At 40.0% G+C, this 25,793-nt stretch overlaps 1 protein-coding gene across 6 annotated transcripts in view; it reads left to right on the forward strand.

Moving 5' to 3' along the window:
- The window catches only part of VPS13B (vacuolar protein sorting 13 homolog B), a 360,398-nt gene that overhangs the window by 113,736 nt on the left and 220,869 nt on the right, over positions 1-25,793 (forward strand). For all 6 annotated transcript variants that reach the window (XR_004427068.1, XR_004427069.1, XM_033155647.1 and 3 more), the window contains exon 20: positions 20,230-20,339. Coding sequence is in view for 4 of the 6 variants with exons in the window: in XM_033155647.1 (XP_033011538.1) it covers positions 20,230-20,339 (110 nt within the window). In the remaining 2 variants the exon portion in view is untranslated. The remainder of the gene's footprint in view (positions 1-20,229; positions 20,340-25,793) is intronic.

Genomic DNA, 25,793 nt, shown 5'->3' on the forward strand with positions numbered 1-25,793 from the left:
TGTGATTGTTACTGTATTATCAAACAAGTATGAGTGGTTAGGTCTCTACTTCAAGAGAGTTACGATATACAATTCAGCACAGGGCAGATAAATAGAAAGGAGAGGGAAATGAAGGAAAGAGTAAATGGGGAGAGATGTTGCCACTGCATCTCAAGTTTTCAAGGTGCCAACATTAAAAAACAAACACACATCAGTCCTTACTCACATGCTTACAGTTAAATAGATGTGATGCCAAAGGGAAAAGGAACAGTGAGGAAACAGGAAAACAAGCACATTCAGGATCTAATCTTTATAAAGTTTCATACTATATATAAATATTAAAAGTATTGATGAAAGTTCTTAGTGATGATTAAAAAGGTGCATTTTGAAGCCTTAGATGTGGTTGCAGCAGCTGCTGTGGCAGTTCCAGTGTTTTCTCATTGAAGGTCCCGTGGTCAAGAATATACAGTTATTTCAATTAAATGCACTTAGGCTTATTTACAGTAGGGTGAGGGCACTGTGATCACCTCAGTTCACTGCCCATTAACTACAGAACACATTGTATCCAATTATAGGAAATTAAAAGGAGGTTATCCAAGGGTACTAAAGGAATTTGTAATCTCAGAGCCTCTGTCTATAATCTTTGAGAATTCTTGAAGAACAGGTAAAGTCCCTACACATTGGAGATGGGCAAATGTATGTATAGGAGGGCTATCAAGATGATAGAATCTGGAAACTAAGCCTTATGGGGATGGGCTGAGGGAATTAGCTTTGTTTAGCTTGGAGAAGTCTGAGAGGTGATGTGATGGCTACCTTTAAATATTTGAAGGGCTGTCACATGGAATATTAGGAATAACTTTCCAATGGTAAGAGCTGTTTGAAAGTGGAATAGGCTACCTCAGAAGGTGATGCACCATAAGCAGGAGTTGGATGGCCATCTGTCGTGGATGCTTTAGTTGAGATTCCTGCATTTCAGAGGGGTTGGTCTGGATGATGCTTGGGGTCCCTTCCAACTCTTCATTTCTGCTTCATGACACTTCAAATAGAGGACTGTTCTCTGTAAAGTGGCACAAAATGAGGTAGCACAAAATGAGGTAGCCACAAAAACCAAACTAATGAGGTAGCCACAAAAACCAAACTCCTTATCTGACTCAGCGTGGGGGGGGACCCTCAAACACACCAACAGACAAGTACATACGCTTCGGGTTACATACGCTTCAGGTTACATACTCCGCTAACCCAAAAATAACGCTTCAGGTTAAGAACTTTGCTTCAGGATGAGAACAGAAATAGTGCTCTAGCGGCACAGTGGCAGCGGGAGGTCCCATTAGCTAAAGTGGTGCTTCAGGTTAAGAACAGTTTCATGTTAAGAACGGACCTCCAGAACGAATTAAGTACGTAACCAGAGGTGAAACAGCTCTCTAGCCACCAGTCTAGCTAAAACATTATCTCCTTGTATTCCCCAGTAGTTTCTCTCCCCTCACAAGGGATTGCAGCAGCAAACAGCAGGATAATTCAGGGATGTGCCACTATTCTTGTCTTTTATATGTTGGTTTTAACGGCAGTTAGACACTGCCTGGGCATAGTAGGTATACATCTTCTCTGGATCTTAAGCTCTTTTTTCATTATTGGATGTAACTGAGTAGAGCAAGCTCTTCCATGGAATTTCTATACATAAGAAAGATTATTAAGACCTTTACGAATTTAGAAAAGACTGTAGGAAAGTGATCAGCATTCTTGTCTAAAATTTCAGAGAATACAGAAGGGGAAAACAATTTATTGACAGCAGCTGAACCCCATTTTCCTCTTGAATTATTCTAGCTGTTTGTTCAAGTAGCACATATACAAGTTGACCCTATAAAATACCCTACCACAGTGTCAAGGAAATTGCTAACAGCCTGATCACATCTAGAGCTTAAAGTGATGTGCACAAAATATACAAAGGAAAGTGGTACATCTGTACAGAGCTTTGTTCCACTTGACTCCCAAATTGTTTTTTATTTCTGCTACAACTATGACAGCATTAGATGGACAGAAATATTCCCAGGCCTTTCTGGAACCAACCAATGGGCAATGTGTGACCCTTGTTTTGATAGGGACCCCTCTCCATGTTACTGCTAATTATGGCTGCTGTCTTGGTTCAAGGGAAGGGGACAGCTCCCAATTCACTTGGCAGATTTTTAACTTTGCTAAAAATCTTAGCATATGCAGCATTCTGTTATGGGGGAAAAATGCTTTTAATGAGCACCATTCATGGCTTTTTTTTCAGCCGTAACTCACTGGAACTGAGATCCGGCACCTCTGCAGCATTGCGTCACGTTGGCACATCGCTCAGTGCTGCATGACGGGGGCTGCTGGTGGCACTGCAATCAGTGCAGTGTGGCTGGTGGTGGTGGTGGCGTAAGCAGAGAAGCTTCTTTAGGGGAGATCTCCAAAACTCAACAGCTTCGGCTGGGTGCTCCCCCAAGTTTCGGCACCTCTTTTTCTAGAAAAAAAGCCCTGGTGCCATTTATATCTCTTCCAAATTTCTGTACGCTAGCGATTACAGAAAACAAACATGCAACTTTGCAACTAACAGAAAATAATCCAACTTAAAATATGCTCTTAATTGGATACATGAAAAAAGTGTTCAAGACTCAATTGTGTTGAGTGATACATTTTAAAAGGACATTTCCTGCTATAAGTTTAATTTACTATTATACAGTGGTACCTTGGGTTACAGACGCTTCGGGTTACAGACTCCGCTAACTCAGAAATAGTACCTTGGGTTAAGAACTTTGCTTCAGGATGAGAACTGAAATCACACGGCGGTGGCGCGGCAGCAGCGGAAGGCCCCATTAGCTAAAGTGGTACATCAGGTTAAGAATTGTTTCAGGTTAAGAATGGACCTCCAGAACGAATTAAGTTCTTAACCCGAGGTACCACTGTATTCCATTTGCCATATAAGTTCATTTGAATGCACTTAGATCTGATACACATGGTATACCTAATGTTTTGTTTGCTCAAGATCAACAGTTAAATATACATCACTACTTTATAACTTAAAAATATATATTAAAAGGCTGTATGAGCCCAAGGAGATACTAGTTTCTTTCAATGTGTTTTGCATATCGTAATTGTTTTTGCTAGTAGGTGCAATTCAATCTGAGTTATCTGTAGTGCTCATTATATTTGTTATGCTTTGGATCAAAAGAAAGATAAAACAGATTCAGTTACCAAGCACAGAATGATTTAGGATTTTGTCCGAACGATAGAAGGGAGCTGAAGTTTAGACTTACAGTGAATAATTCTGAGTGGTTTTCTGTGCCATTAGCGGAACAAATTAAACTTTCACTGGTTGACTGCATATACCTAAACAGTGCAGTGTGGGAGGATTATCAGCCAGTTAGTCTTATTGGTTTATTGGCAGCAGAGCAGATTTAAACCAAATTTTCCCATGGCAGAGGTACTGTACTCAAAATTCCAAAAGTTGTACTAAGAAATTTATGAAGTGGTATGAAAGTAAATTACTGAAGAGCCATCAAAGTAAGCATGTTATTAATTGACAATTTATTGACTTCATCCTCAGTGCCAGTTTTTTTTTTTTTGGTTTTTTTTTTTAAAAGAGGATTAGCTTACAGACTGCTTTGAAAGCTGTGTGAGGTCTTCAGTTTAAAATACTTCAGTTAAGCTGTAATTAATTAACTTAATTAAACAAATATTAGTAAAAAAACAAAAGCACACTCTTATAGATCTGGAAAAGCAGTAGTCACGAAATCAGCATAAATACCTAATCGAAAGTGTGAATCTGGATCTGGTTAGGATTGAATGCAACACTGGCTATCTTTGATCTTCTGAGAAACTTGGGACTCACTCAAGTGAATCTTTTGCTGACAGCACTTGACTAATTGCCTTAAATTGCATGATACGTAGCCCCCTAGTTGCTTATGGTTAATAATGTATAACTTGTTCAAACTGCTGAGCTTGCAATTTATGTTGGCAAATTGTTGGAACATGTATAGCAGTAAAAATACAAAATCTGCTTTCCCAGCTCAGAGGCTTGTATGACTTCATTGTGGCATACATTTTGGTAGGCAATAGTCTACTTGGTCAGTAAGACTGAGCTGCCAGCTGAGACCATTGCCGTGCAATGATAAGCTTCATGTTGTGAAGGAACAGCACCATCTCCACCATACACCTGAAGTAGCACATTGTGCAGGTGCTGCATATGGAGGCTAATATGTGCAGCTACATAGTTGGCATATTAATTTGCTAGGGGAAGGATTCTGCAAATTGGGCAACAACACCTTGAGACCTCTGTATGGTAGGCACACCATATGTTATGTCAGGTGCCTGCTGAAGAAGAGGGCTATCATTACCATTTATCCACCTCACAAAATTCTGTTGCTACCTTTTAAACATCAAACCTTCTGGTCCCACCGACGACACTGTCTGCCGCCCCGCCTCTTGCTGAACGCGGCGGACCAGCGTCAGGGTGGCTCCCCCCCGCTTGCTTTAAAGTCAGCTGGGGAGAAGGAATGGACCGTAGTGCCCTCCCCTTCTCCCCTGCTAGCTTTAAAGGCAGCAGCTGCGGAGGAGGAACATGCAGCCCAAAACCTGTTTTGTGGTTGCATGTTCCTCCTCCTCCGCAGCCGCCACCACCAGCGGCAAAGGGGCGGGGGGGGCGTTCCTCCTCCTCCCGCCGCCGCTTGCTCTTCCCGGGGCAAAGATATGGGAGGTGGCAGCGATCAAAGCCAGCAGGCTCCGCCGCCGCCCCAATCCTGCCAGCAAGGCGGCGCCTCTCCTCCCGCTTCGCTCGAGCCCAGCTCAGCATGTGGGGACCCACAGGTTTGAGTTAGAATATTTTTTCCCTTGTTTTCCTCCTCTAAAAACTAGGTGCGTCTTATGGTCAGGTGTATCTTATGGAGCGAAAAATTATCATCATCACTGTCAGACAGCTCTTACAGTCAGAGAGTTCTTCCTTTGTTTAGTTGGAATCTTCTTTCTTGGAACTTGAAGCCAGTGGTTCAGGTCCTACCCTCGAGAGCAGGAGAAAGCAAGCTTGCTCCATGTTCCTTGCGACTTTTATAGTTCAAGTACTTAGTTCCTTATTACAGTATAGGTCAGATGTCTCAGCATATACTGGCCTGTTATGTATTTTATTAATAGTATTTATAATCCTCCCTTCACTCAAAGGTCCCAGGATAGAAATATGTGCAATCTAAACCAAGATTAAAGAATGTGATCAAAACAGCTTTACACAAAATTCATACTTCAGTTACATATAAAACCAGCAGTACAATCATCAAACACCTCTCCCTCTCCACTTTCCACCAAAATCACTTTCTAATGTATTCTAGTGATATGGTGACACCTCCACCAGATCATTATGTGTTTTTCCTTTCTTTTTAATGCTACTTCTTCTTTGGCAATCACTTGTAGCTGAGTAAATTTGTCTTCCATGAACACAGTCTTAACAGTGTGTCCGTAATTGATTGTGGAGGCCAGTTCTATTTCATTTGGGGATGATGATGATCTCCTCAAGTTCTAGGCAATTTCATGGATGCGTGGGAGCTGGTTGAAGTTAAATCCTTCAAAGACAGAGGTCCTCTGGCTGGGTCGGGACGACATGGGGTTGGGAGGCCAACTCCCATCTCTTGCGGGGGCCCAATTAGTGCCAGCGCCTTCTGTCAGGAGTTTGGGTGTAACCTTCGACGCCTCTCTTTCCATGGAGGCGCAGGTTGCAGCCACAGCAAAGGTGGCATTTTTCCATCTCCGCCGTATTAAGCAGTTGGCCCGCTACCTCTCTCGCCCTGATCTGGCCATAGTGATCCATGCAACGGTCACCTCCAGACTTGACTATTGTAACTTGCTCTACGTGGGGCTGCCCCTGAAGCTGACCCAGAAACTCCAGCGGGTGCAGAATGCCGTGGCAAGACTCCTTACCGGATCTTTGCTGCGGGACCACATTCATCCAGTGCTCTACCAGCTGCACTGGCTCCCGGTGAAGTACAGGGTCAGTTTTAAGGTGCTGGTTTTGACCTTTAAAGCCCTATGCGGCTTAGGACCCTCATACCTAAAGGACCGCCTCTCCTGGTATGTCCCGTGTAGGACCTTAAGGTCCTCAAATAATAATCTTTTGGAGGTCCCGAGCAACAAAGATGATAGGTTGGCCTCTACTAGGGCCAGGGCTTTCTCAGTATTGACCCTGACTTGGTGGAACAGTCTGTCACAAGAGACCAGGGCCCTGCGGGATTTGGCATCTTTCCGCAGGGCCTGCAAGACGGAGCTGTTCCACCTGGCGTTTGGGTTGGTTTCTGTTTAATATTTATGCTTCATTCTTTTATTGGTGGGCTATTTCAAAATGAGACTGCAATTTTAATTTTGAATTTTTAAATTTGTATTTTAATCTGTATTTTAAATTGATTGTTTTTATGTTTTTGCTGTGATTTTAATTAGTGTTAGCCGCTCTGAGCCCGGTTTTTTGGCTGGGAAGGGCGGGGTATAAATAAAAAATTATTATTATTATTATTATTAGGAAATGCATTAAAATGATATGCCTCTTTCTATAAAACTAGACTGCATGAAATGATTTGAGAGGTCGTTTCAGTCTTTACTTAGGCAAACTATGATAGTGTGGGTTAGGTTTTTCTTTTGGAGTTTTGAGATAAAGAAGTTTTCCAATATATTGCAATAAAGGTAAAAGTAAAGGTACCCCTGACTGTTTGGTCTGGGGTTGCGGCGCTCATCTTGCTCTATAATCCGAGGGAGCCAGCATTTGTCCACAGACAACTTCTGGGTCATGTGGCCAGCATGACTAAGCCGCTTTTGGTGAACCAGAGCAGCGCACGGAAACACCGTTTACCTTCCTGTCAGAGCGGTACCTATTTATCTACTTGCAATTTGACGTGCTCTCGAACTGCTAGGTGGACAGGAGCTGGGACCAAGCAACGGGAGCTCACCCCGTTGCGGGGATTCAAACCGCCAGCCTTCTGATTGGCAAGCCCTATGCTCTGTGGTTTAGACCACAGCGCCACCCGCGTCCCAATATATTGCAAGAAACAAAAACTAAAAATGGCAGAAATCACTAACTAGACAAAAGTAAAAGAAAACTGGCACTCTAAATGTATTTAGAAAGAACTGGACTTCTTTTGTTGAGTTTTATAATAAATTGTTTTTTTCAGGGTGAGGTTAGTTTTTAATGAAAAATAGATATTGAAAGATATTTTCAAAAGCTTTAGTTTTCCAATATTTCTACATGGCTAGATATAGATACAGATATAGAAGATTATCCAAAGGGTTCTTTTGCAGCTTGACGTTTTATTTATTTATCTATAAAACACCCAGTTTTCTAATCATCACCAAGCAATTGGGAATGATCCTCATTATCTGTTCTCATTCTCTGCCTTCTAGAGTGAAATGTTATGTTGTCCGAAATATTAGGAATGATTAAAGATAATTGCTGGTCCCATTTTTAGCATTTGAAATGAAGTTTGAAGCTACTTGTAAGTGCTGATCAACTGTGACCCCCGTTTAGCCTGAACTGTGGTTAACGTTGCTGCTGGTATAATGTTTAACCATGGTTGAGGCCTTTAGTGGGAATTTGTGCTCCAGAAGACAACCTGTAGAAAAGGAAGTTTATTATCCCATGCCCTACTCACATGGTGCACTATGAAGAAAGAAAGACCCAGAAATGTCCAGAGAAGCAAAACAAGGGGTTAATTGGTTCTTGGCCTTATTTCACTGTATATGTGTACAACTTACAGCACAATTCTATATATGTTTATTATATTCAAAAGGAAGTCCCATGGAGTTTACTCCTAAGAAATTGTACACAGAATTACAGCCTTGGTCTTTTAAGCTGTGTTGAGGTAACAGGTCTTGATCCTTTCAACTTTCATACCAAAGGAAACATTCACCAGCATAAACTTAACTTAGGTAAAGGGACCCCTGACCATTAGGTCCAGTCCTAGACGACTCTGGGCTTGTGGCGCTCATCTCGCTTTATTAGCCGAGGGAGCTGGCGTACAGCTTCTGGGTCATGTGGCCAGCATGACTAAGCCACTTCTGGTGAACCAGCGCAGTGCATGGAAACACCGTTTACCTTCCCCGCTGGAGCGGTACCTATTTATCTACTTGCACTTTGACGTGCTTTCGAACTGCTAGGTTGGCAGGAGCAGGGACCGAACAACAGGAGCTCACCCCCGTTGCAGGGATTCGAACTGCTGACATTCAGATTGGCAAGCCCTAGGCTCTGTGATTTAACCCACAGCACCACCCGCATAAACTTACTACCTATTTACCGTAATTTCAAGGAATTGGATATTTTATAGGATACAGAGAGCCACTTTGGATTCTTAATCAAATATTAAAATGTTCACACTTCTAAGCAGTTTCAATCTTTAGTTATCGAAGCATGCCTTAAACTTAGAAGCAGATGACCGTGGCTAATTTTTCTGCCTTACAGAACTTTGGAGAAAACAAAAATCATCAAAAGGGGAAACAAGCCCACCATTTTTAAATGGACTACCAGAGCAAGTAAAAAATACACTTTTCTCAGTAATTATGTTAAAGAAAGGGTGGTAGGGTACAGTTTAAACTGTTTATCAATTCCACTTTCGACAACAAGTTGCTGAGAGCAGTTCCTGCAGCTTGACTTAATGATTTTCTGATGTTCACAGCACTGTTTTGTTTCAGAGCCTGGGTCGCAGCAAAAAACTTTCCCCTGCTTTTATCTATTAATGAAGCTACTGTGTACTATGTGCCCCTCTCCCTCTTTATGACAGTCTATTCTATCGCACCCACCCCAGATTCATTACTTCACCCCATTAACAATCCGTGCAGAGTCCTCTGCTAGTTTTATGAGGCAAAACCACAAAATGTCAGGTTAAGAAAACTCTCTCCCAAACTTATTTCATAAAATACTGACACATAATACATTACCTGTCAAGTATCTGTTTACACAGATTCTCACGGAACTAGCAACATGGAGTTTAATATTAGAAAAGGTGGGTAATGAATTGCCTACTACTTTTTTTTTAAGGCAACTGGATGTAAAATATTTGGTAACTTTCTAATCATAATGCTGCAGCGATGCTTATTTTAATTAAGGGAAATAAAAAACACCCTCAACAAACAGCATTATGATGTGCTCTAGGATAGTGTTCTTCAGTTTGGATTCCTAGATAGTGTTGGAATCATCCTTGGCCATTGAGATAAGCTGGATAAGATGATAGTTGCAGTCCAACAAATCTAGGGTCCCAGGGTTGAAAAACACTAGCCTAGGACACTTTATTCAGAAACAGATGTCTTACTACAATATACTTTAATCATCAGCATTATTCTGAGGAAAAACCATCCCAAATGAATTTCATTTTCTTTTGGAAAGCAGCTTTGCCACACATAAGTGAGAAGAGAATCGTAAGTCACATATGTACACTTTTAATGGATTGGCTGGATGAAAATATTGATATCCCACCTCTTGGGCCTGAAGAAACATTTGAAGTGGCTCACAATATAAACGAAAACCAATACTAAGTACACATGCAGGTATACCCTTATATAAGTTATAAAACTACAATTTCTGGTGTTCTGTACAGCTATGATACATCAAGAGATGCAGAAAGGTTTTTACAGAGCTGTACTGAAGATGATTTGATGTGTGTGCAGATTTACATTTTTAAAAATAAAGTTAGAAAGATGTAAAATGAATCTTCATTTTTAGTTGCTTGCTGTATTACTTGTGCAAGTGAGGCATATGAAGCAGCATCACTCACTCGGAACAACATCTAAAGGTGACTTAGGTGTCTAAAGGCACCTAAGGCCATCAGCTTGCTGAATCCGAGTCTGTCAGTCTCTGAATGGGTGACTCTGCCTAGGAAACACTTGTGAGCTGCTTTGGGTTCTATGATGGAAGAAAGGTGGGACAGAAACACACTTCAGCTTTGGTTAAATCTGTGAGTCTGGACAATTCTAGGAGTCATTTCTCAAGCCAATTACTGCCCTGGTTCCAGAATTTAGTACTTTTTTTTGCAAAAGTATTTGCCTTTACTTCTCCAGGCAGCCATATGGCCTAGAATTTATTAATTCCTCAATGTCCATCTCAGTAGAGCAGAATGTGACTGACCTGGGAGTAACACAGTGGTCTCCCTGTAGGTGTGAAGCATGCCAACAAATTGTCCCAGATCCCCCTATGAGGGGAGTGGAGGGGAATAAAGGCAGTGGTTGCCATGGGACAGAGCAAGGTTGCAGGAGAAACTGATGAACAAGATCTGAAAGTGTTCTCTAAACAGGGTTTAAAAAGGTTCAATAGTGAGAGTGGAACATTCAGCCATATGTTACTTTTATTGATGCCAGGAAATTTCAGCAGATGCCGGATAGTGTCTTCTGAGATGTGTGTCTTAGAGGGTGGGGCTGTGCTTGCTAGCCTTACCTTCTGTTGCACCCTCTGCTTCCCCTCCACCAGGTGTTGTGTGGGAAAGTCCAAAGAGGGCACCTTGCTCTACATGCGTAGGCTCCTCATGTGATTTTGAATGTTGATTGCGTATGGAACCCATGGATGAATAGGGGAGCCTGTTCCTGCTTCACACTTCACCCACCCACCACCCATGCATAGATGGGGATGGGGACTGGGCTGGCAGGCAAAAGCAGCAAGAGGAACATTGGAAGTTGTCTTCTATGGAATGTGATCCATCTAGCTCAGTATTGTCTACTCTGACCTGCCATAGCCCTCCAGGGTTTCAGACAGGGTTCTCTCCCAGCCCTACCTGGAGAATCCAGGGATTGAACCTGGAACCTTCTGCATGCAAATCAGATGCTCTACTAAAGAGCCAATGCCCCTCTCTGTCTCAGGGATAGGGCTAGCAAGCATGGCCCTGCTTTTCTTGCCAAACGATTGTAACCACATGGGACATAACGTTTGAGGTGGGCAAATCTGTTTAATCAGTTAAAGCCGGCAGTGGAAAGTTACAATCCAGAAGGGAGGGCCTGAAAAGAAGGGAACTGTTATCTCATGGCTCACTCCCAATTAACTTAAGGATAATAATGCAAAAAAACAAACAAAAACAAAAACACCCAACCCTCACAACCATCTTATCTCCAGCCATCAAAAATTGACATACTTTTAAAAACGTCCTTCTATATTTTAGGAGTGCCACAAACAATTTATGTACAATCCCAGAACATTTTGGAGAAATTATATGAGAGGATGGCTAGACAACATTTATTTCTAATGATGGCCCTGATGAAAGACCTTATCCAAAATGTGTCAGTCTTTGAAATACATTATTTGTCACATTCCTGAGAACTTTTCTCTCTTTGTTTTGCTGGTTGGTGCAGTGCCCCCCCCCCCGGATTTCTTCTGTATTTAAAAAACAGCAACCATGCTTCCATGGTTTTTTTTCCTGGAACAAAACAGAGGAAAGGCTCTTGCAAAAACAAAAAAACACCTGATCCTAGTTGCATATGTTTAATCTTGCTTTTATGTAATTTGTAACTGTGAGCAGGATTATAATAAAAATTTGCAAAGGTTGCAAATATGGAGCAACAGGTTCATAGAACAGAGGGTTGTGAATGTCTTAGTTGATCTTACTAGTTATTTTGATATTCTAGATCATTCCTGGATCAGATTTGCAATTGAGAGAATTGTCAGCTTTCTGTTTCTGTGACTATACTTAGCTACAACTGTTAAGGTCCTGCTCCAGTAGGCAGAGAAAATCCATCTGCCATAGAGGAAACTCCTTATTAGTTCCAAATTATGAAGAAAACTGATATCTTTTCAGTCTTTAAGCAACTTCCATCTGTAATGAACCCTACAGTTCCTACTGGCAGTCAGCTGGAGTTAGAGCTATCAGCTTAATCACCAGATATGCTCCATAGCTTTGACCCTCTTCAGCTCTGGATAGGGCAGTGTCTGTTCTTTGAGCTAACAACCTGACACAGATAAACCTTTCCTTTCTCTGAACCGGAAATCTGCATTAGTCTTAGTCTTAGCCAAGTCAGGTTGTGATTTAGTCATAGTACTCTTCTGTGACTTAGAGCAAACAAATCTTTCCCATCTTTGACTTGCGTGCAAAACAAACTTTTTGCGCCATACCTTTAAAAAAACAAAACAGAACAAAATTACTGTGGTTGACTCCTAGTTATAAACCTTCCTGACTTTCTGTACACCCCAATAAATTTGACTAGTGGGTCCTTTAAATACATAATATATTTTCATCACATCTGTGAGTAAACTTTCCTTCCTTCCTTCCTTCCTTCCTTCCTTCCTTCCTTCCTTCCTTCCTTCCCATTTTAGGTACAGTGATCATCATGACTTAATGCAAAGATTGCAGATTTGATCCCCTTAATGCATATTCCTGCATTGCAGGGCGTTTGACTAGATGATCCGCAGGGTTCCTTCTAACAGTATGATTCTATGACTTAGAGGCTTTGCATGTGGAATTGACATAAATCCTGAGTTAAGATTGTGAAGTAATATGGAAATATCTCACCATCTCTGTGCTAATAGACCTTTGAACTCTTGAGAATCCAAACAGGGAGATTTGAGCACTGTCTCCTGATTTTGAAGTCCCCTGATCCTGCTAATTGACCCATCAGTGTATATAATGACATAAACAGCAAATCCATTTGCAAATTACAGATGGGAACTTCAATTACCTGTTGGCAAGGATTATTAATGTGATTAAGAAAGGGGAAAAATCTTATCTTAGAATAAAATGTGCATACCCAGCCATTTTAGCTGTTAAATTGTATGTATAGATATGGAAAATGAAAAACAGCTCTGTACATGATTTGTGTAAAAATAGTTTGAACACATTATTCTCAGGTTGCATCACTGCCCCTATTCCAACCATTCATTAATGGTATCTTGTCAGTTTGGGATGGAGCACTCAGATAACTGGTTCTATTGCTTTCAAGGGACACCATATGCAGTTCAGTGGTTTTTGATGGTTTGGGACTTGCTTAGTCTTGTTGATAAGGCATGCATTATATCTTACCATGACCAATCAATACAGGTTCATATACTTGGCAGTATTTCATGGTGGAAAAGTAGAGAGAACTGGAAAAAAGATGGTAGAATCTCTTAACCATCTACTGGGATGTTTTTATGTTGCCTTATAGATCAGTTGCAAACACACACAGCAGTGGCTAATCCCAGGAACATACTTCATCAGGATAACATCATGACTGAAACTTGGTGGTAGACATTAAGATGTGAAACTGCCAATATATTTTGTTGAGAGGAAAATCCTATACACACTGGAGACATAGCTGGACACTGGGTGGTCTTAAATATAATTCTTCAGCAGCATTTTAAAAGAGGGCTGTTTGGTAGGCCATAACCTTAATGTTTTATACTGTATTTACTTCTTTCTGACGAACTGCTTTATATATTTTTTTCATTGAGAAAACCGAAGGAAATTTTCTGAACAAATAATTAAGGTAACTATAGTACAGTTATTATTTTTCTTAAACGTTACTGCCCCCATATGGACACAGTGATGAACATACGCTAGCAATGTAGGTAAAGCTGCTCCCTAGGTTGCATGGCTTTAAAATGTCTACTTTAAAGTTTTAATCCAGACAGATATAAATAAAGTTTGGGTGATTAATGGTTAAATCAAGTTTATCATGTCTCTAGACTTTATATTTGTGTTTGCCGTAATTACTTGTTTTCTGGCATACCAAATATACTTCAGTACTCACCTAAACTGATTGCACCTGCAATTGCTTAATGTAGTTTACTTTCCATAAAACTTACTCATTTTTTGCACTGGCCATCTTTCCTTTCTGAGGATAAATTTATAATGGGTTTTGAGGTGTTTAAGGTTTGGTAAATGCTTTCCATGGTAACTTGGACACACAATAACTACTGTGTTACTTTCATAACATGTAAAGACCAATTCGAGGTGGTTTCATAAACCCCTGAAATTGCAAAGTCTATCCATCCTTATCTTTAACAACATTTGTAGCTGCATCCATAGAATAGAATTGCTGACAGTTGCCAGGCGTTTCTGAATGAGGCACATGCAATTTGCACCTCCCATTATTTTCTGGGATTCACTAGATTGTTATAAAATTTCCAGGCTTGAAATAGGTGGGGTTTAAAGATTTTTAACTAGCTATGTGTGCGTGCAGGGATTATAAGGTTTTAATAACATTAAAATTTACTGCTACTACCACAGCATTTTTAAAGTGGAAAGCTAAAGAACAGTCATACTTATTTTTAATCAGTTAGAAGTACCAAGTGCCAAGTCAAGTGTTCTTTATTTATTTCAAGTAGTTCATTCACTGAATTCTTTGACTGTCCCAGAGGGCTCAGTGTGGAAAGGATGTTTACAAGTACAAAGTCAGAGTTATACACACTGCCTGCTCAACTCTGGTTTGATTCATATGCTGTGGAATTGGTTGTTCTTTTCAACTTCATAGCTGCATTTTCAAAGACAAAAAGCACAGCTGCATTTCAGAATCGGCAAATAGTTACAAATCTATATTTTCTCATACTTTTGATCAATACATTACAGTACAGGAATATGGCATTAACAAACTTAAAGTAGCCTATATGTTCAGTCTTGGCAGGAAAGAGTTTGCTCCATCTGTAGCTGTGTCTATTAATGCATCAGAACTATAATCTTCTTAAAGTCCACTTGGAAATAATAATGTGTGTGCCACCTTCTACATTTATAATGTTTAATGACAGTGGAATTCTGTTTGTGCCACTGTTTAGAAATATGTTCATAATCATCCAGCATAGGAGCTATGCACCTTGTTACATGCATACCAACATGCATCTAGATTAATGTGTATATCACATTGATGTCTCCATTGGAGGATGGCCAGCTTTAGGTAAGGAGTGAGTTGTGTGTCATCGATATACTGGTGAAACTGCACCCCAAACCTTCCAGTAGTTTCATATAAATGTTTAAAAGCATGGGAGACAAAATAGAACCTTGTGTGGACCCCACAGCGTAGCCACCATGGGGGCTGCAGAAATCCCCCAGTGTTACTCTCTAGTAGCAGCTCTGCAACCTGATGCAGTGCAGTGCCTCCTACTCTTAATTCACAGAACCACTCCAAAAGGACACCATAGTCAATTATATTAAAAGCCACCAGAAAGTAAAAGAGAATCAGCATGTTGCACTCCACCACCTCTCCCTCCCTCCCTCTTTCTCTCAAAAAGAAAAAGGGGAAAAGAAAGAAGAAAATTAATCAGGGCAAACAAGATAACCCATTTCATCCAGGAGCATTTCGCTGAACTAGCACCACTCTCTAGATCACTTTCATGGATGATACAGTGGTGCCCCGCTAGACGAAAATGATTCGTTCTACGAGTGTCTTCGTAGAGCGAATTTTTCGTCTAGCGAAGCGCCAATGCAGAGCAGAGGTTTTCGTGACGAAAAAAATATACTTTTTCGTCTTGCGAGGCAGCCCCATTGACATTTTCGTCTTGCGGGGCAGCCTTCCGCTAGCGAATGCCGTTCGTCTAGCGAGTTTTTCGTCTTGCGAGGCATTCGTCTAGCGGGCACCACTGTATGTCTAAAACCATCTGGACTTGTCAAAGACATTTTGATGTCTGAAGTGGAGCAGCAGACGATGCCCCCTAGCCAGTCAAGGTGCACAGTACCTGGAACATGCAAAGAGTTGGTTTTAACAGCACATTTTCTGCAAGTTAGAGCAAACATAAACTACATTACTCTGCCTCTTGCTTTTCTTTCCTGAGGACTGAAAACATGGCTTTACAAAACCTATATATAAGAAAGCTCCACCTACCACTGTGTCTGGCCTGCTTGTGCAAGGCAGCCCATGAGAAAGGTGGTCATTGGGCTGAAAAGGTTTTAACCACCCTTGATTTAAAGCATTTATATTCTGTCTTTTCTTAATAGAGCGCAAGGCAGCTAACAATAATTAAAATAACTTTAGAATAGTGAAACACTAAAAGCAGCACACTTAACTAAAAAGATAAGAAGTGCAAACAGCCATTCAAAGCAAATTAACCAAACTTGTTACAGTAAGTTAAAAGCAGTTCAGTGAGAAAGCTATTATTGCTGATGGCCCAAAGCCCAAAAAGGAAGGTTTCTACAATCCATCTGAAGGACATTAAAGAGGGGCCAAGATGAGCGCCTTTGTAGAGGAGTTCCAAAGCCTGAGTATAACCAGTGAAAAGGCGTTATTGCTCCAACTTGACATACTGGGTATGCCAGTACATACAAGGCAAGGGCATCCTTGAAAGTAGTCTTTAGAGAACAACAGGGATATCAGATTTCTTTTTTCACAGAAAACATTATTATTGCAGAAAATAATTTAGTTTCTTACATTATGCATAGATGCTTAACGGGAGAATTTTTGATTTCTGGGAGTGGGGGTGCGTTTCATGGTTTCAGAATGAAATGCAGGCACATTCCACTGAAGTCTATGGCAAAACCTCATGGAATTTTGATTCCTATGTGATAAAACGTGTGTGTGTGTGTGTGTGTGTGTGTGTGTGTTGAATTTTCATGCTGTATAAGAGACTCTTTAGCCTCTGCTTCAGCTTCAGTTATAACTGAAAATTATCACAGTACTCTGGAGTATCCAATTTGAAAAGTATGCATGGAATGTCAGTGTTTTGGCAGTATGCAGTAGCATCAAAACACCAAATGTTGTCTGCTATACTAAAATTAGAGACAGTTGGATATTTCCTTTTAGTGATTTATAGATCTGTTATGTACCAGATTGTCTTGTGTACAAAATGAATGTTGTTTGCTCACATTCATACGGGATAAGTTGAGCTGTTTATAGGCTCATGTGCATTAAAATCACACTCAAACATGCACCCACCCACACCCCTTCTGCGTTACATAGACAGCCACCATAGTTTTTCCATTGCATATTACAGGCTTAGGACTACAACTCCCATCATCCCTAATTAACAGGACCAGTGGTCAGGGATGATGGGAGTTGTAGTCCCAAAACATCTGGAGGGCCAAGGGGACTCATTTAAGTTGAAAAGTTATGATCAAGTTAAAAGTCAAGTCCCCGACTGGCTGCAATATCACCAGGTACATGAAACATTTAAATTAGATAAAAAAATTGGTTTTCAAGTGGAAAAATCAAAACTGGAAACAGAACTGATCGAATCGAACTCTAAAAACCTTTCCAAGATGTATAATTTATTGCTAGAGTGGCATACGAAAGATGAATTGGTTAAATCGACAATGATAGATTGGGCGAAAGATGTGGGACATAATATTATGATGGATGACTGGGAGAGATTGTGGCAGAAAGGTATCAATTTTACTGCTTGTAACAGTTTAAGAGAAAACATAATGAAAATGGTATACAGATGGTATCTGACACCAGTTAAGATAGCAAAGATGAATATTAAAATGTCAGATGTGTGTTGGAAATGTAAACATGCGAAAGGTACCTTTTTTCATATGTGGTGGTCGTGTCCAGGGGTAAATGCTTTCTGGGATAAGATTTACAATGAGCTTAAAAAGGTAATGAAAATTACCTTTAGCAAGAAACCAGAGGCATTTCTCTTGAGCATGACCAATGAAGAGATACCCAGTCAGGACAGAGTATTTTTTATGTATGCCACAACAGCGGCTAGAATCTTATTGGCAAGAACCTGGAAAGGTGAAGAGATCCCAACAGTGGAAGAATGGCAGATGAAGCTAATGGACTACATGGAACTCGCAGAACTGACCGCCAGAATCCGAGACCAGAGGGAGGAGAAGGTGTCGCAGGATTGGAAAAAATTTAAAGACTATTTAGTTAAATCTGAAAAATTGAGTATTTGAGCAGAATTAAGCAGAAGATCGGCTTTAGCAGGGTTATGTTAGTTAAAACTGTTTAGAAGAAATTTTTTGTATGAATGATTTAATTGTTAAAAAGTATTCTAAGATTTTTAAGTTTAAGCTATGATTTATATTTGATTAAGTAAAGCTAAGTGCATCAAGAAATATGGTAAATGTTAATGGAATAAGATATAAAGCTACCTATAACATATATACGATTTGGAAGACAGTGGAGGGAACAGGGGAAGTCCCCTGAATAGAGAAGAATGCAATAAGTAAACTACAAAGATAAGTGTTGGTTAAGGTTAGTATATGTTTTTCTTTATGTTTGTTTATATTGTTATTGTTTTTATTGTGTTTATGTATTGTGTTTTTATGGTGTTTATGTTTATGTTTATGCTATGTTTTTCTTTGTTTTAATGGAAAATAATAAAATCTTTATTAAAAAAAAAAAACATCTGGAGGGCCGAGTTTGCCTATACCAGGGATATTAGAAGCTGAATATGCTTAATTAGCCATATCAACTTGTGTAATACTAATAGACTATGATTGTTTAGAATGCTTCTTGTTAGTTTACTGGAGTCTCTTGCTGCCACCTCCTTTACTAAAATATTTGCTTGCCAGAATCATATTCTTAGCTACAGAAACCTTTCACGTTATTAGAATGGCGAAGTTTGCTATGCTATGTAGAAAACAAATGCCATGTAGTTTCATACTGAATATTTATACTGAGTATTAGATTACAAAAAAATGCATTACTATTTTATGTTAAATGCTTGGGAGTCATTTAAACTCTAATTAAATTCTCTTAATAGCTGTCTACTTGCAAAGGACAGTGGTATGATAATAGTTTTATGATGGTTAGTGTTTTACTTAGAAGCTGCCTCCCTGGATCACGTGAGCATGAAAGAATATTTTCATATACATGAAATACATAAACATTTGCAAAAATATTTTCAAGTCTTAATATTTTTTTAAGTACTGTAAATGGATTTTTTAAATTCACATGTATATTTATTTACTGCCTTATTCAACACATTATGGATTTTGTGGTTGCAATAATGTTTCCAATATCTCTTAAATAAAAAATGTGGAAGGTTTCTGAGCTGGCTACTTCTATGTTAATATACATTGCACAGAGGCAAGTGGTTTTAGCCCTGTATATTTCATTATTTGCCAGATGCAAGAGTGGCCAAAAAATCGACAACTAAGGCTGACTTGCTACTTGTTTGGAAACTGCAGTTAACTAAGGGCCATTGCACTCATACTACAATCCTACACTGGTTTACTGTGAAAAAATCCTATTGAAATCCATGTATGATTTATTAATAATTAAAGATGCTTAAGACATTTTGGAATGCATTTCAATAAATTTGAGTTACTATAATTATTTCTAAAAAAGAAAAAGGCATTTGTCGCACACCTGTCTCTAAAAATCTTCTGCAAATTTATGATGAGACCCTGATACCAGCAGAGCTGATAGAATTTCTTCTTCTTCTTTTACTAACTTTTAGGAGAACAAGATCAACACTTCAGTTTTTGTTATTTTAATTGAATTAGATACTATGTAACCATGACCTAGAAGTCTTTTATGTTTTAATCTTTTCATGTAGTATTCCCATGGCAATGTGTAAGGGCTCTCACTAACATACACACGCGTGCAGAAGCATGCGCGCACACACACAGAGAGCGAGCGAGAGAGAAGCCAGGGCTGTTGTAAAATAAACTTGCCAGCTCAGTATTATTTTCCATCTATAAGACGCCCCCTGACTTAAATTTAAGAAAATTGGGGGAGATGGCACAGAGTTGTTGAGCTTTTTTTGGGGAGGGGGGATTGCTGAAATTGCTTACCCGCATGCATCACAAAATCTTCGTCCCATCGCTGGCAGAAGCTACCTATCGCCCGCCCAACTGCTGAAGCGTCAGCCAATCAACACCACCCATTAACGCAGCAACCAATAACACGCACAATAGCCACTGACAGCCGCAGCAGCAACCAATCAAATGTCTATCCTTTGCACTACCCATGTATAAGACGACCTCCACTTTTTAGCATGATTTTTTAAGAAAAAAAACATAATCTTATACACGGAAAAATATGGTGACTGGTGTGCATGTAAAACCACCTGATGCTCTAACTCAGTAATTCAGTTTTCAAAGTGTATTCTGCCTGTGGCTACTCAATGGAAAATAATTGCAATTTTTGAACTCAAAACCATGGAATGGGTCCCTCTAAAACATACTATGTAATGAGAGAGTACCCTGAATTGCAGCTGCCACTCCCTAACCTTCCTTCTAATGTTGACTTTTATACTATTTGTTTTGTATTGTAAACTGCCTCAGAGTTATATATGGGGTTCTGTGGAAAATAATGAGTATAGGTGTTTGGGATATTGCTACCCATGGTGTGTCTGAGATGAGAGGGATTTTTAAAAACATTTCCCCCCATGTGTGTAATCTGTACATCTTTGTTATTTTTGTTGTTATGTAGGAGCTGTGCTTTTGGCCAGCATGCAGGGATTAACAGTCAATATCGATCCAATTTTATATACTTGGCTCACGTACCAGCCTCAGAAGCGAAGCAGCAGACCGATGCAGCAGGTAAGAAATACTGAAATGCCTTCTCTTTGTGTGTACTTAAGTAGGATGTCTTGTCTACATTAGTGGGAGAGAAACGAATGCCATCATGCTGCATCTCTTATAAGTATCTTGCTGTTCTTCAATAGTAGAAGCACAGCTGTGCTTATTGTTAAAAATAGGAGTCTTCTGTTTTGTTAGCTGTTGGCTTATTTTATGTTCACTGTATAAGTGTGTGCTTCTATCTATATCTATCATCTGTCTATCTATTTGTCATCTATCTTTTTATTATCTATCGTTAGTTTGCCCCCTTTGAGAACAACATCATTGAAAATGTAACTAATAAAATCAACAGGACAAAATCCCCTCTAACATAAAAAAATGTATCTTTAAACAGGTAATTTATGTGAAAACTGACTTCATTTTAATAATTTATGCCCAGATTAAAAGAAAAAAAGTTAGAGAACAGCCAAATATATATCTGGCTATCTTCTAAAAATACTGTAACCCCGCTTAGTGATACATTGATCTCCACACTACGTTTTCTGACCCGTATGTAATAATATACTGTATAGGCTACTCTGCAGCAGGAGAGGCTAACCTGTGGCTGTCCAAAAGTTGTTGGACTCCAATTCCTATCAACCCTAGAGAAAATGGCCAATAGCCAGGGAAGATGGGAGTTACACTTCACCAACATCTGAATGATATATTTGCAAATAGGATTAATAAGAGTTTTAAATCAAAATGTTAATATGTTAAGCTGTTTCTTTAATGGCTAGCTAAAAGTTGAACATGGCATTGTATTGTTCATGAACATTCTTCTTTAAACGTAACTTTAGTTAGGAGCCTCATGCTTTCAGAATATAGCAACATATGTCTTATTTGTGCTTTTCCCACTGGAAATGAAAACACAAGCCAAATCGTAGCGGCTGTTACATATTTGAATAAGGCTCTATGTAGTTCCTGTTGCAACTATGTGGTTAGTGCTTTAGGGGCAAAAGAGGATGTTTTCCCATATCTGCATTTGGCTTCCGCATGTATCTGAACATTTCCCCCCATTTTGAATAGTGAACAATGTGGACATTCAGCTTTAAAAAAAAAATAGTAACGGTCCATGAAAAAGTTTATGAATGCATGCATAAATCTGCATAATACCTTCTGACTTTCTTTACTGATCACTAGTAAAATACAGTATTTCTTTCTTTTTTAAAAAAAGAAAAACAAATAACTTAAGATCAACTAAAAGTGTTGATTTATGGAAAACCAAGTTCATAATCATCCAGTATATCATTCAGTTATGATTATCGCCCAGGCTGTCCAGAGTCTAAGCTGTGCTGCTGATGCCACAACACCTAGGGACGCACCCGATCTTTAATCAGTGTATGTGCATTAACAAAGGGGAAGATTCAAGGGGAATATAAAGTTAGTGGGAAAAGTTTGGGGGTTGATGTCATTGCACAAACTTAACTGTCACAGAATGTAACAATAATAACTGCTTCCCTAGTGGCTGTGCAGCATCTGTCACAAGCACAAAGCACTCGATAGATTGGGCTGTTGCACTGTGCTGAGAGCAATGTTCCCAATAGCAGAATAGTTGTTGTGCTTGTGGGCTGCAAAAACAGGAGATCACCCAGTGTGAAATATGCCTTCAAAGTCTAATATACTTATTTAATGGGGTGGCCGATGCCCACTAGAGGTCATGGTAGGAGGTCATGGACACATGGGGTAGGGGGTCAGATTCAGAATAAGGAAAAAAGCCTAACCTGAAAATCAAAAACAAACTCAGTTGGTCTCTAAGGTGCTACTAGAAAGAATTTTCGAGGTATCTGAAGAAGTGTGCATGCACACGAAAGCTCATACCAGGAACAAACTCAGTTGGTCTCTAAGGTGCTACTAGAAAGAATTTTCGATTTTGTTTTGACTATGGCAGACCAACACGGCTACCCACCTGTAACTGAAAATCAAAGAAAAAGTAATCAGGGACACTATCAGGCCTTGTAGGTCCTCAGCAAATCCAATTTGTCTGCTGGGATAAGCTTGCCTAAGTGTGTAAGTCATGATCCCATACTACATAAAGGCGCTGTAGCCGGAGTTCTCATCTGCACTATCCTATTTTTTGTAATAGCGTTTTAAGTTTGCCAAGGTGTATTTTTATCTTCAAAACAACCCTGTAGAGCAAAACAAAAACTGCAACACTGTCAAGTTTATTTTATTTTAAAATTATGGTATAAGCTTTGGGGGCAGCAGCGGCTAAAGTCCACTTTATCATGTGCAGTAGGCTTGGTGATCCATGAAAGTTCATGGAATAATACATTTTCTAGCCTCTAAAGTGCTGCTTCACTATTTCATTTCCTCTGTAAGCCATGTTTAGTTGGCTGCCCTTTTGACTGAAAGCGTATAAGAGTAATGCTCCCAACACTGCAAAATGAGCCAGTGACAGAGAGGAACATTAAGTTCAGTCCCCAGATCCTCTGGTGTGGCTCTATGTTAAAGTTATGAGGACAAGGAGGCACTTGCCAATAGGCTTATTGAGAAGGAAAATGTGTAGGCAATATTCTACCCAATCAAAATGCTGCCTAAGTGGTTTAATTAGCACCACTGATTCCTCCTCTTCTCAAACCACATCTTCCTCTCCCAGAGGAGACACAATTAGGAAGTATAAGTTCCAGAAATAAATGCCATGTACATTGCACAGAATTCACCAGCATCATTAGTGAGGAACCTCTGCTGCTATGTAGTAAGATGATTCCACAACAGGTATCCTTTGCGTACATCGTATAAGCACCACAGTAAAATATCCTGCAGGATCAGGCAAAAAGCCCATCTAGTCCAACATCCTGTTTTCACATTAGCTAAACAAACAACTCCCATGTAGCATTTTTAAACCTAAAACACAGGAATGCAGAACCTCAGAACTTGTCTCAAACCTAGACACACATGGACAAAACCTGTAGTTCCAATTACCCACAAGTGTTAAAAATTGCAACACACACAGAAGCCACCCACCATTTCTTCTCCATATCCTTCTCCCCCAGTCACAAAATATTTCCAAATATAAAGTGAAAAGTTGATAATATTGAAAGATATTCACACACCTCACCATTGTTCTCTTCCTAACAAATACAAACGAAAAGCTAGCTGCTCTAAACTAGCAACCACACCCTTCGCCATGCTAGCAAAAATGAATGTGCTTTGAGGTCTGGGCATTGCCCTAGGGCAGCCATGAGCATGCTTGGACTGCCCTTCAAGGTAGCCCTCCTAGGCTAATACTGAGACTGCTAGTTAGCCTCATAACAACAGGTAGAATATAGTGTGGCTGACTTTCAGACCACCCAGTCACATGGTTTCATGTTTAGAGACACAGGGGAGGGACCTGTGTGCCCTCTCTGTACTTTTACAGAAACCTGATTGGCTAGAGAACTATAGATTGACAGAAATGCTTGCAGAGATTCTCCACGTCCAAACAGAAGTATAAAATGTGTCTGCGACAGGAAAGAGTGTGTGATGTTGACATTTTGTGGGGGATATTTTTTTTAATTGCTTGACATTTTCCTTGGGAGGGCTGTACCATAGTGGACCTGCCTCCACTGAATGTTTTTGATATTGCTTTTGTTATATAATTAATAACATCACTTTTTCCTTTATAAATCCAGTTGGTTATTTTTGTACTTTTACATGCTGATTGCAGCATCTGGACTCGATGAGGCATGTGGCCCTCACCTGTTCTGTGCCTATTCCAGCTGAGGAATCACACACCTCCTCCCAGAGCTAGCAAGCCCCACCCACCCACCCAGAGAGCTGGGCTCTGGGCCTTTGCCAGCCTTAGCCAACTAAAGCACCCCTCCTGCTGTTCCCTATGCCTCAGAGCCTGCCGTGTTCATGGGGACAGGGCCCCCTCTGGTGATGGGTCCTGCTACTCCGGTTTCTGTGAATTGACCCCCATTGCTTCTCCATCCTCCATCACCCTGTGAGTACTTCTTTCCCCATCCGCAGCTTGCTCCGGTATGTCGTAGTCCCGGCTACACCCCTCGTGGGAGCCTCTTCCTCCTTCCCATCATCCTGCCAATTCATGACAGATAATGGTGTTGAAAAGAAATAATAATTACTTTAAATGCTGTTGCTGAGGTATAAAGAAGCTTTTTAAAAAAAAAATAAGGGAGACCATGAATAGTATTGCATTAATTTTATACCATGTTGTGAACCATGAGATAGGAAAATACTTCAAGGAACTCAGAATGGCAAATTTGTCGGCTATCCAAATTACCAGCAAGGCCCAGACTTCATTAATTCCCTTTAAACACCCTTAGACTGGTCTCTGATCTACTATGTGTAATATACAATCTTTATACCAGACACTTAACTAACTAACTAACTAACTAACTAACTAACTAACTAACTAACTAACAAACATATGGCACATGTTTCGTCCAAGGAGCTCAAGGTGGCACATGTCTCTCCCCTATGCATTTTTCCTCTCTCATAACAACTGTTTGAGGCAAATAAAGCCAGGAGATGGTAGCAGGCCCAATTCACCAAATAGCCTTCATAGATGTGTTGAGATTCGAAATTTGGTCCCCCTAGTCCTACGGTGACACTCTGGCCACCACACCAGCTCTCTCGGCATGTGTCTTTTTTTTTAGCATAAATAAATAGTTACAGTTTACTATAGCCTCTTCTCTGATCTATGGCTGGATAGGCCTACTCAAATTTAGGGCTTAAAATAGTTAACATTCATTCAGAGGAAATGTCAAATTGAGTACCCTTGATAAAGCTCACTTTTGAGGGTCAGTCTACTATTTGCTACATTTTAGTTAATGTTTTCCAAAAAAAACACATGTGGGTTTGGCCGCATTAATCCCATTGACTTCAGCAAATACACAGCCTCTTCCCCAGCTTTGAAAATATACCCTGTAATGCTTGCTCTGTGGCTTTCTATATTTTCCACAGTGATGCATTAAAAGGTTAGGTAAAAGCCATGTAATTATTGTGCATTCTATACAATCTTGTGACTGTTCATGGGGGTGGGGAGCATATGTCCACATGTGTTCTCCTCTAACCATCTGGTCTACATCAAGACAATATCTGCATTAAAAAATAGCTGTAGTGTTCTATATTTGTAAGCCTTCCTTGAAATAAAATTTTCTAGTGTAGATCAGTTTAGACACAAAATTAAACACGTGTGCATTGCGTGAAGGGGAATCGTGAGTGGAATGAGGCTGCAGGGCTATGCGGCGTTAGGTGTAGATGTCTGTTAGATAAAGGCTTTCCCTTACAAATGTCTGTGCCTGATGCGTTGCTGTGAGAAGCAGAGTCAGACACACCTCATTACCTTGGGGTAGACCAGAGTTCTCCACTCACATCCCTTTGTATGTGTGATTCTTCTTCATGCAGCATACAGTGTAGTGAAATGTCTGGTATATACTTGCAACTACCATAACACTTTGTTTGCACGAAGAAATGAGAACAGTGGGAGTTAAT

The sequence above is a fragment of the Lacerta agilis genome, chromosome 7 (genome assembly GCF_009819535.1).
Source record: "Lacerta agilis isolate rLacAgi1 chromosome 7, rLacAgi1.pri, whole genome shotgun sequence".
NCBI lineage: Eukaryota > Metazoa > Chordata > Lepidosauria > Squamata > Lacertidae > Lacerta > Lacerta agilis.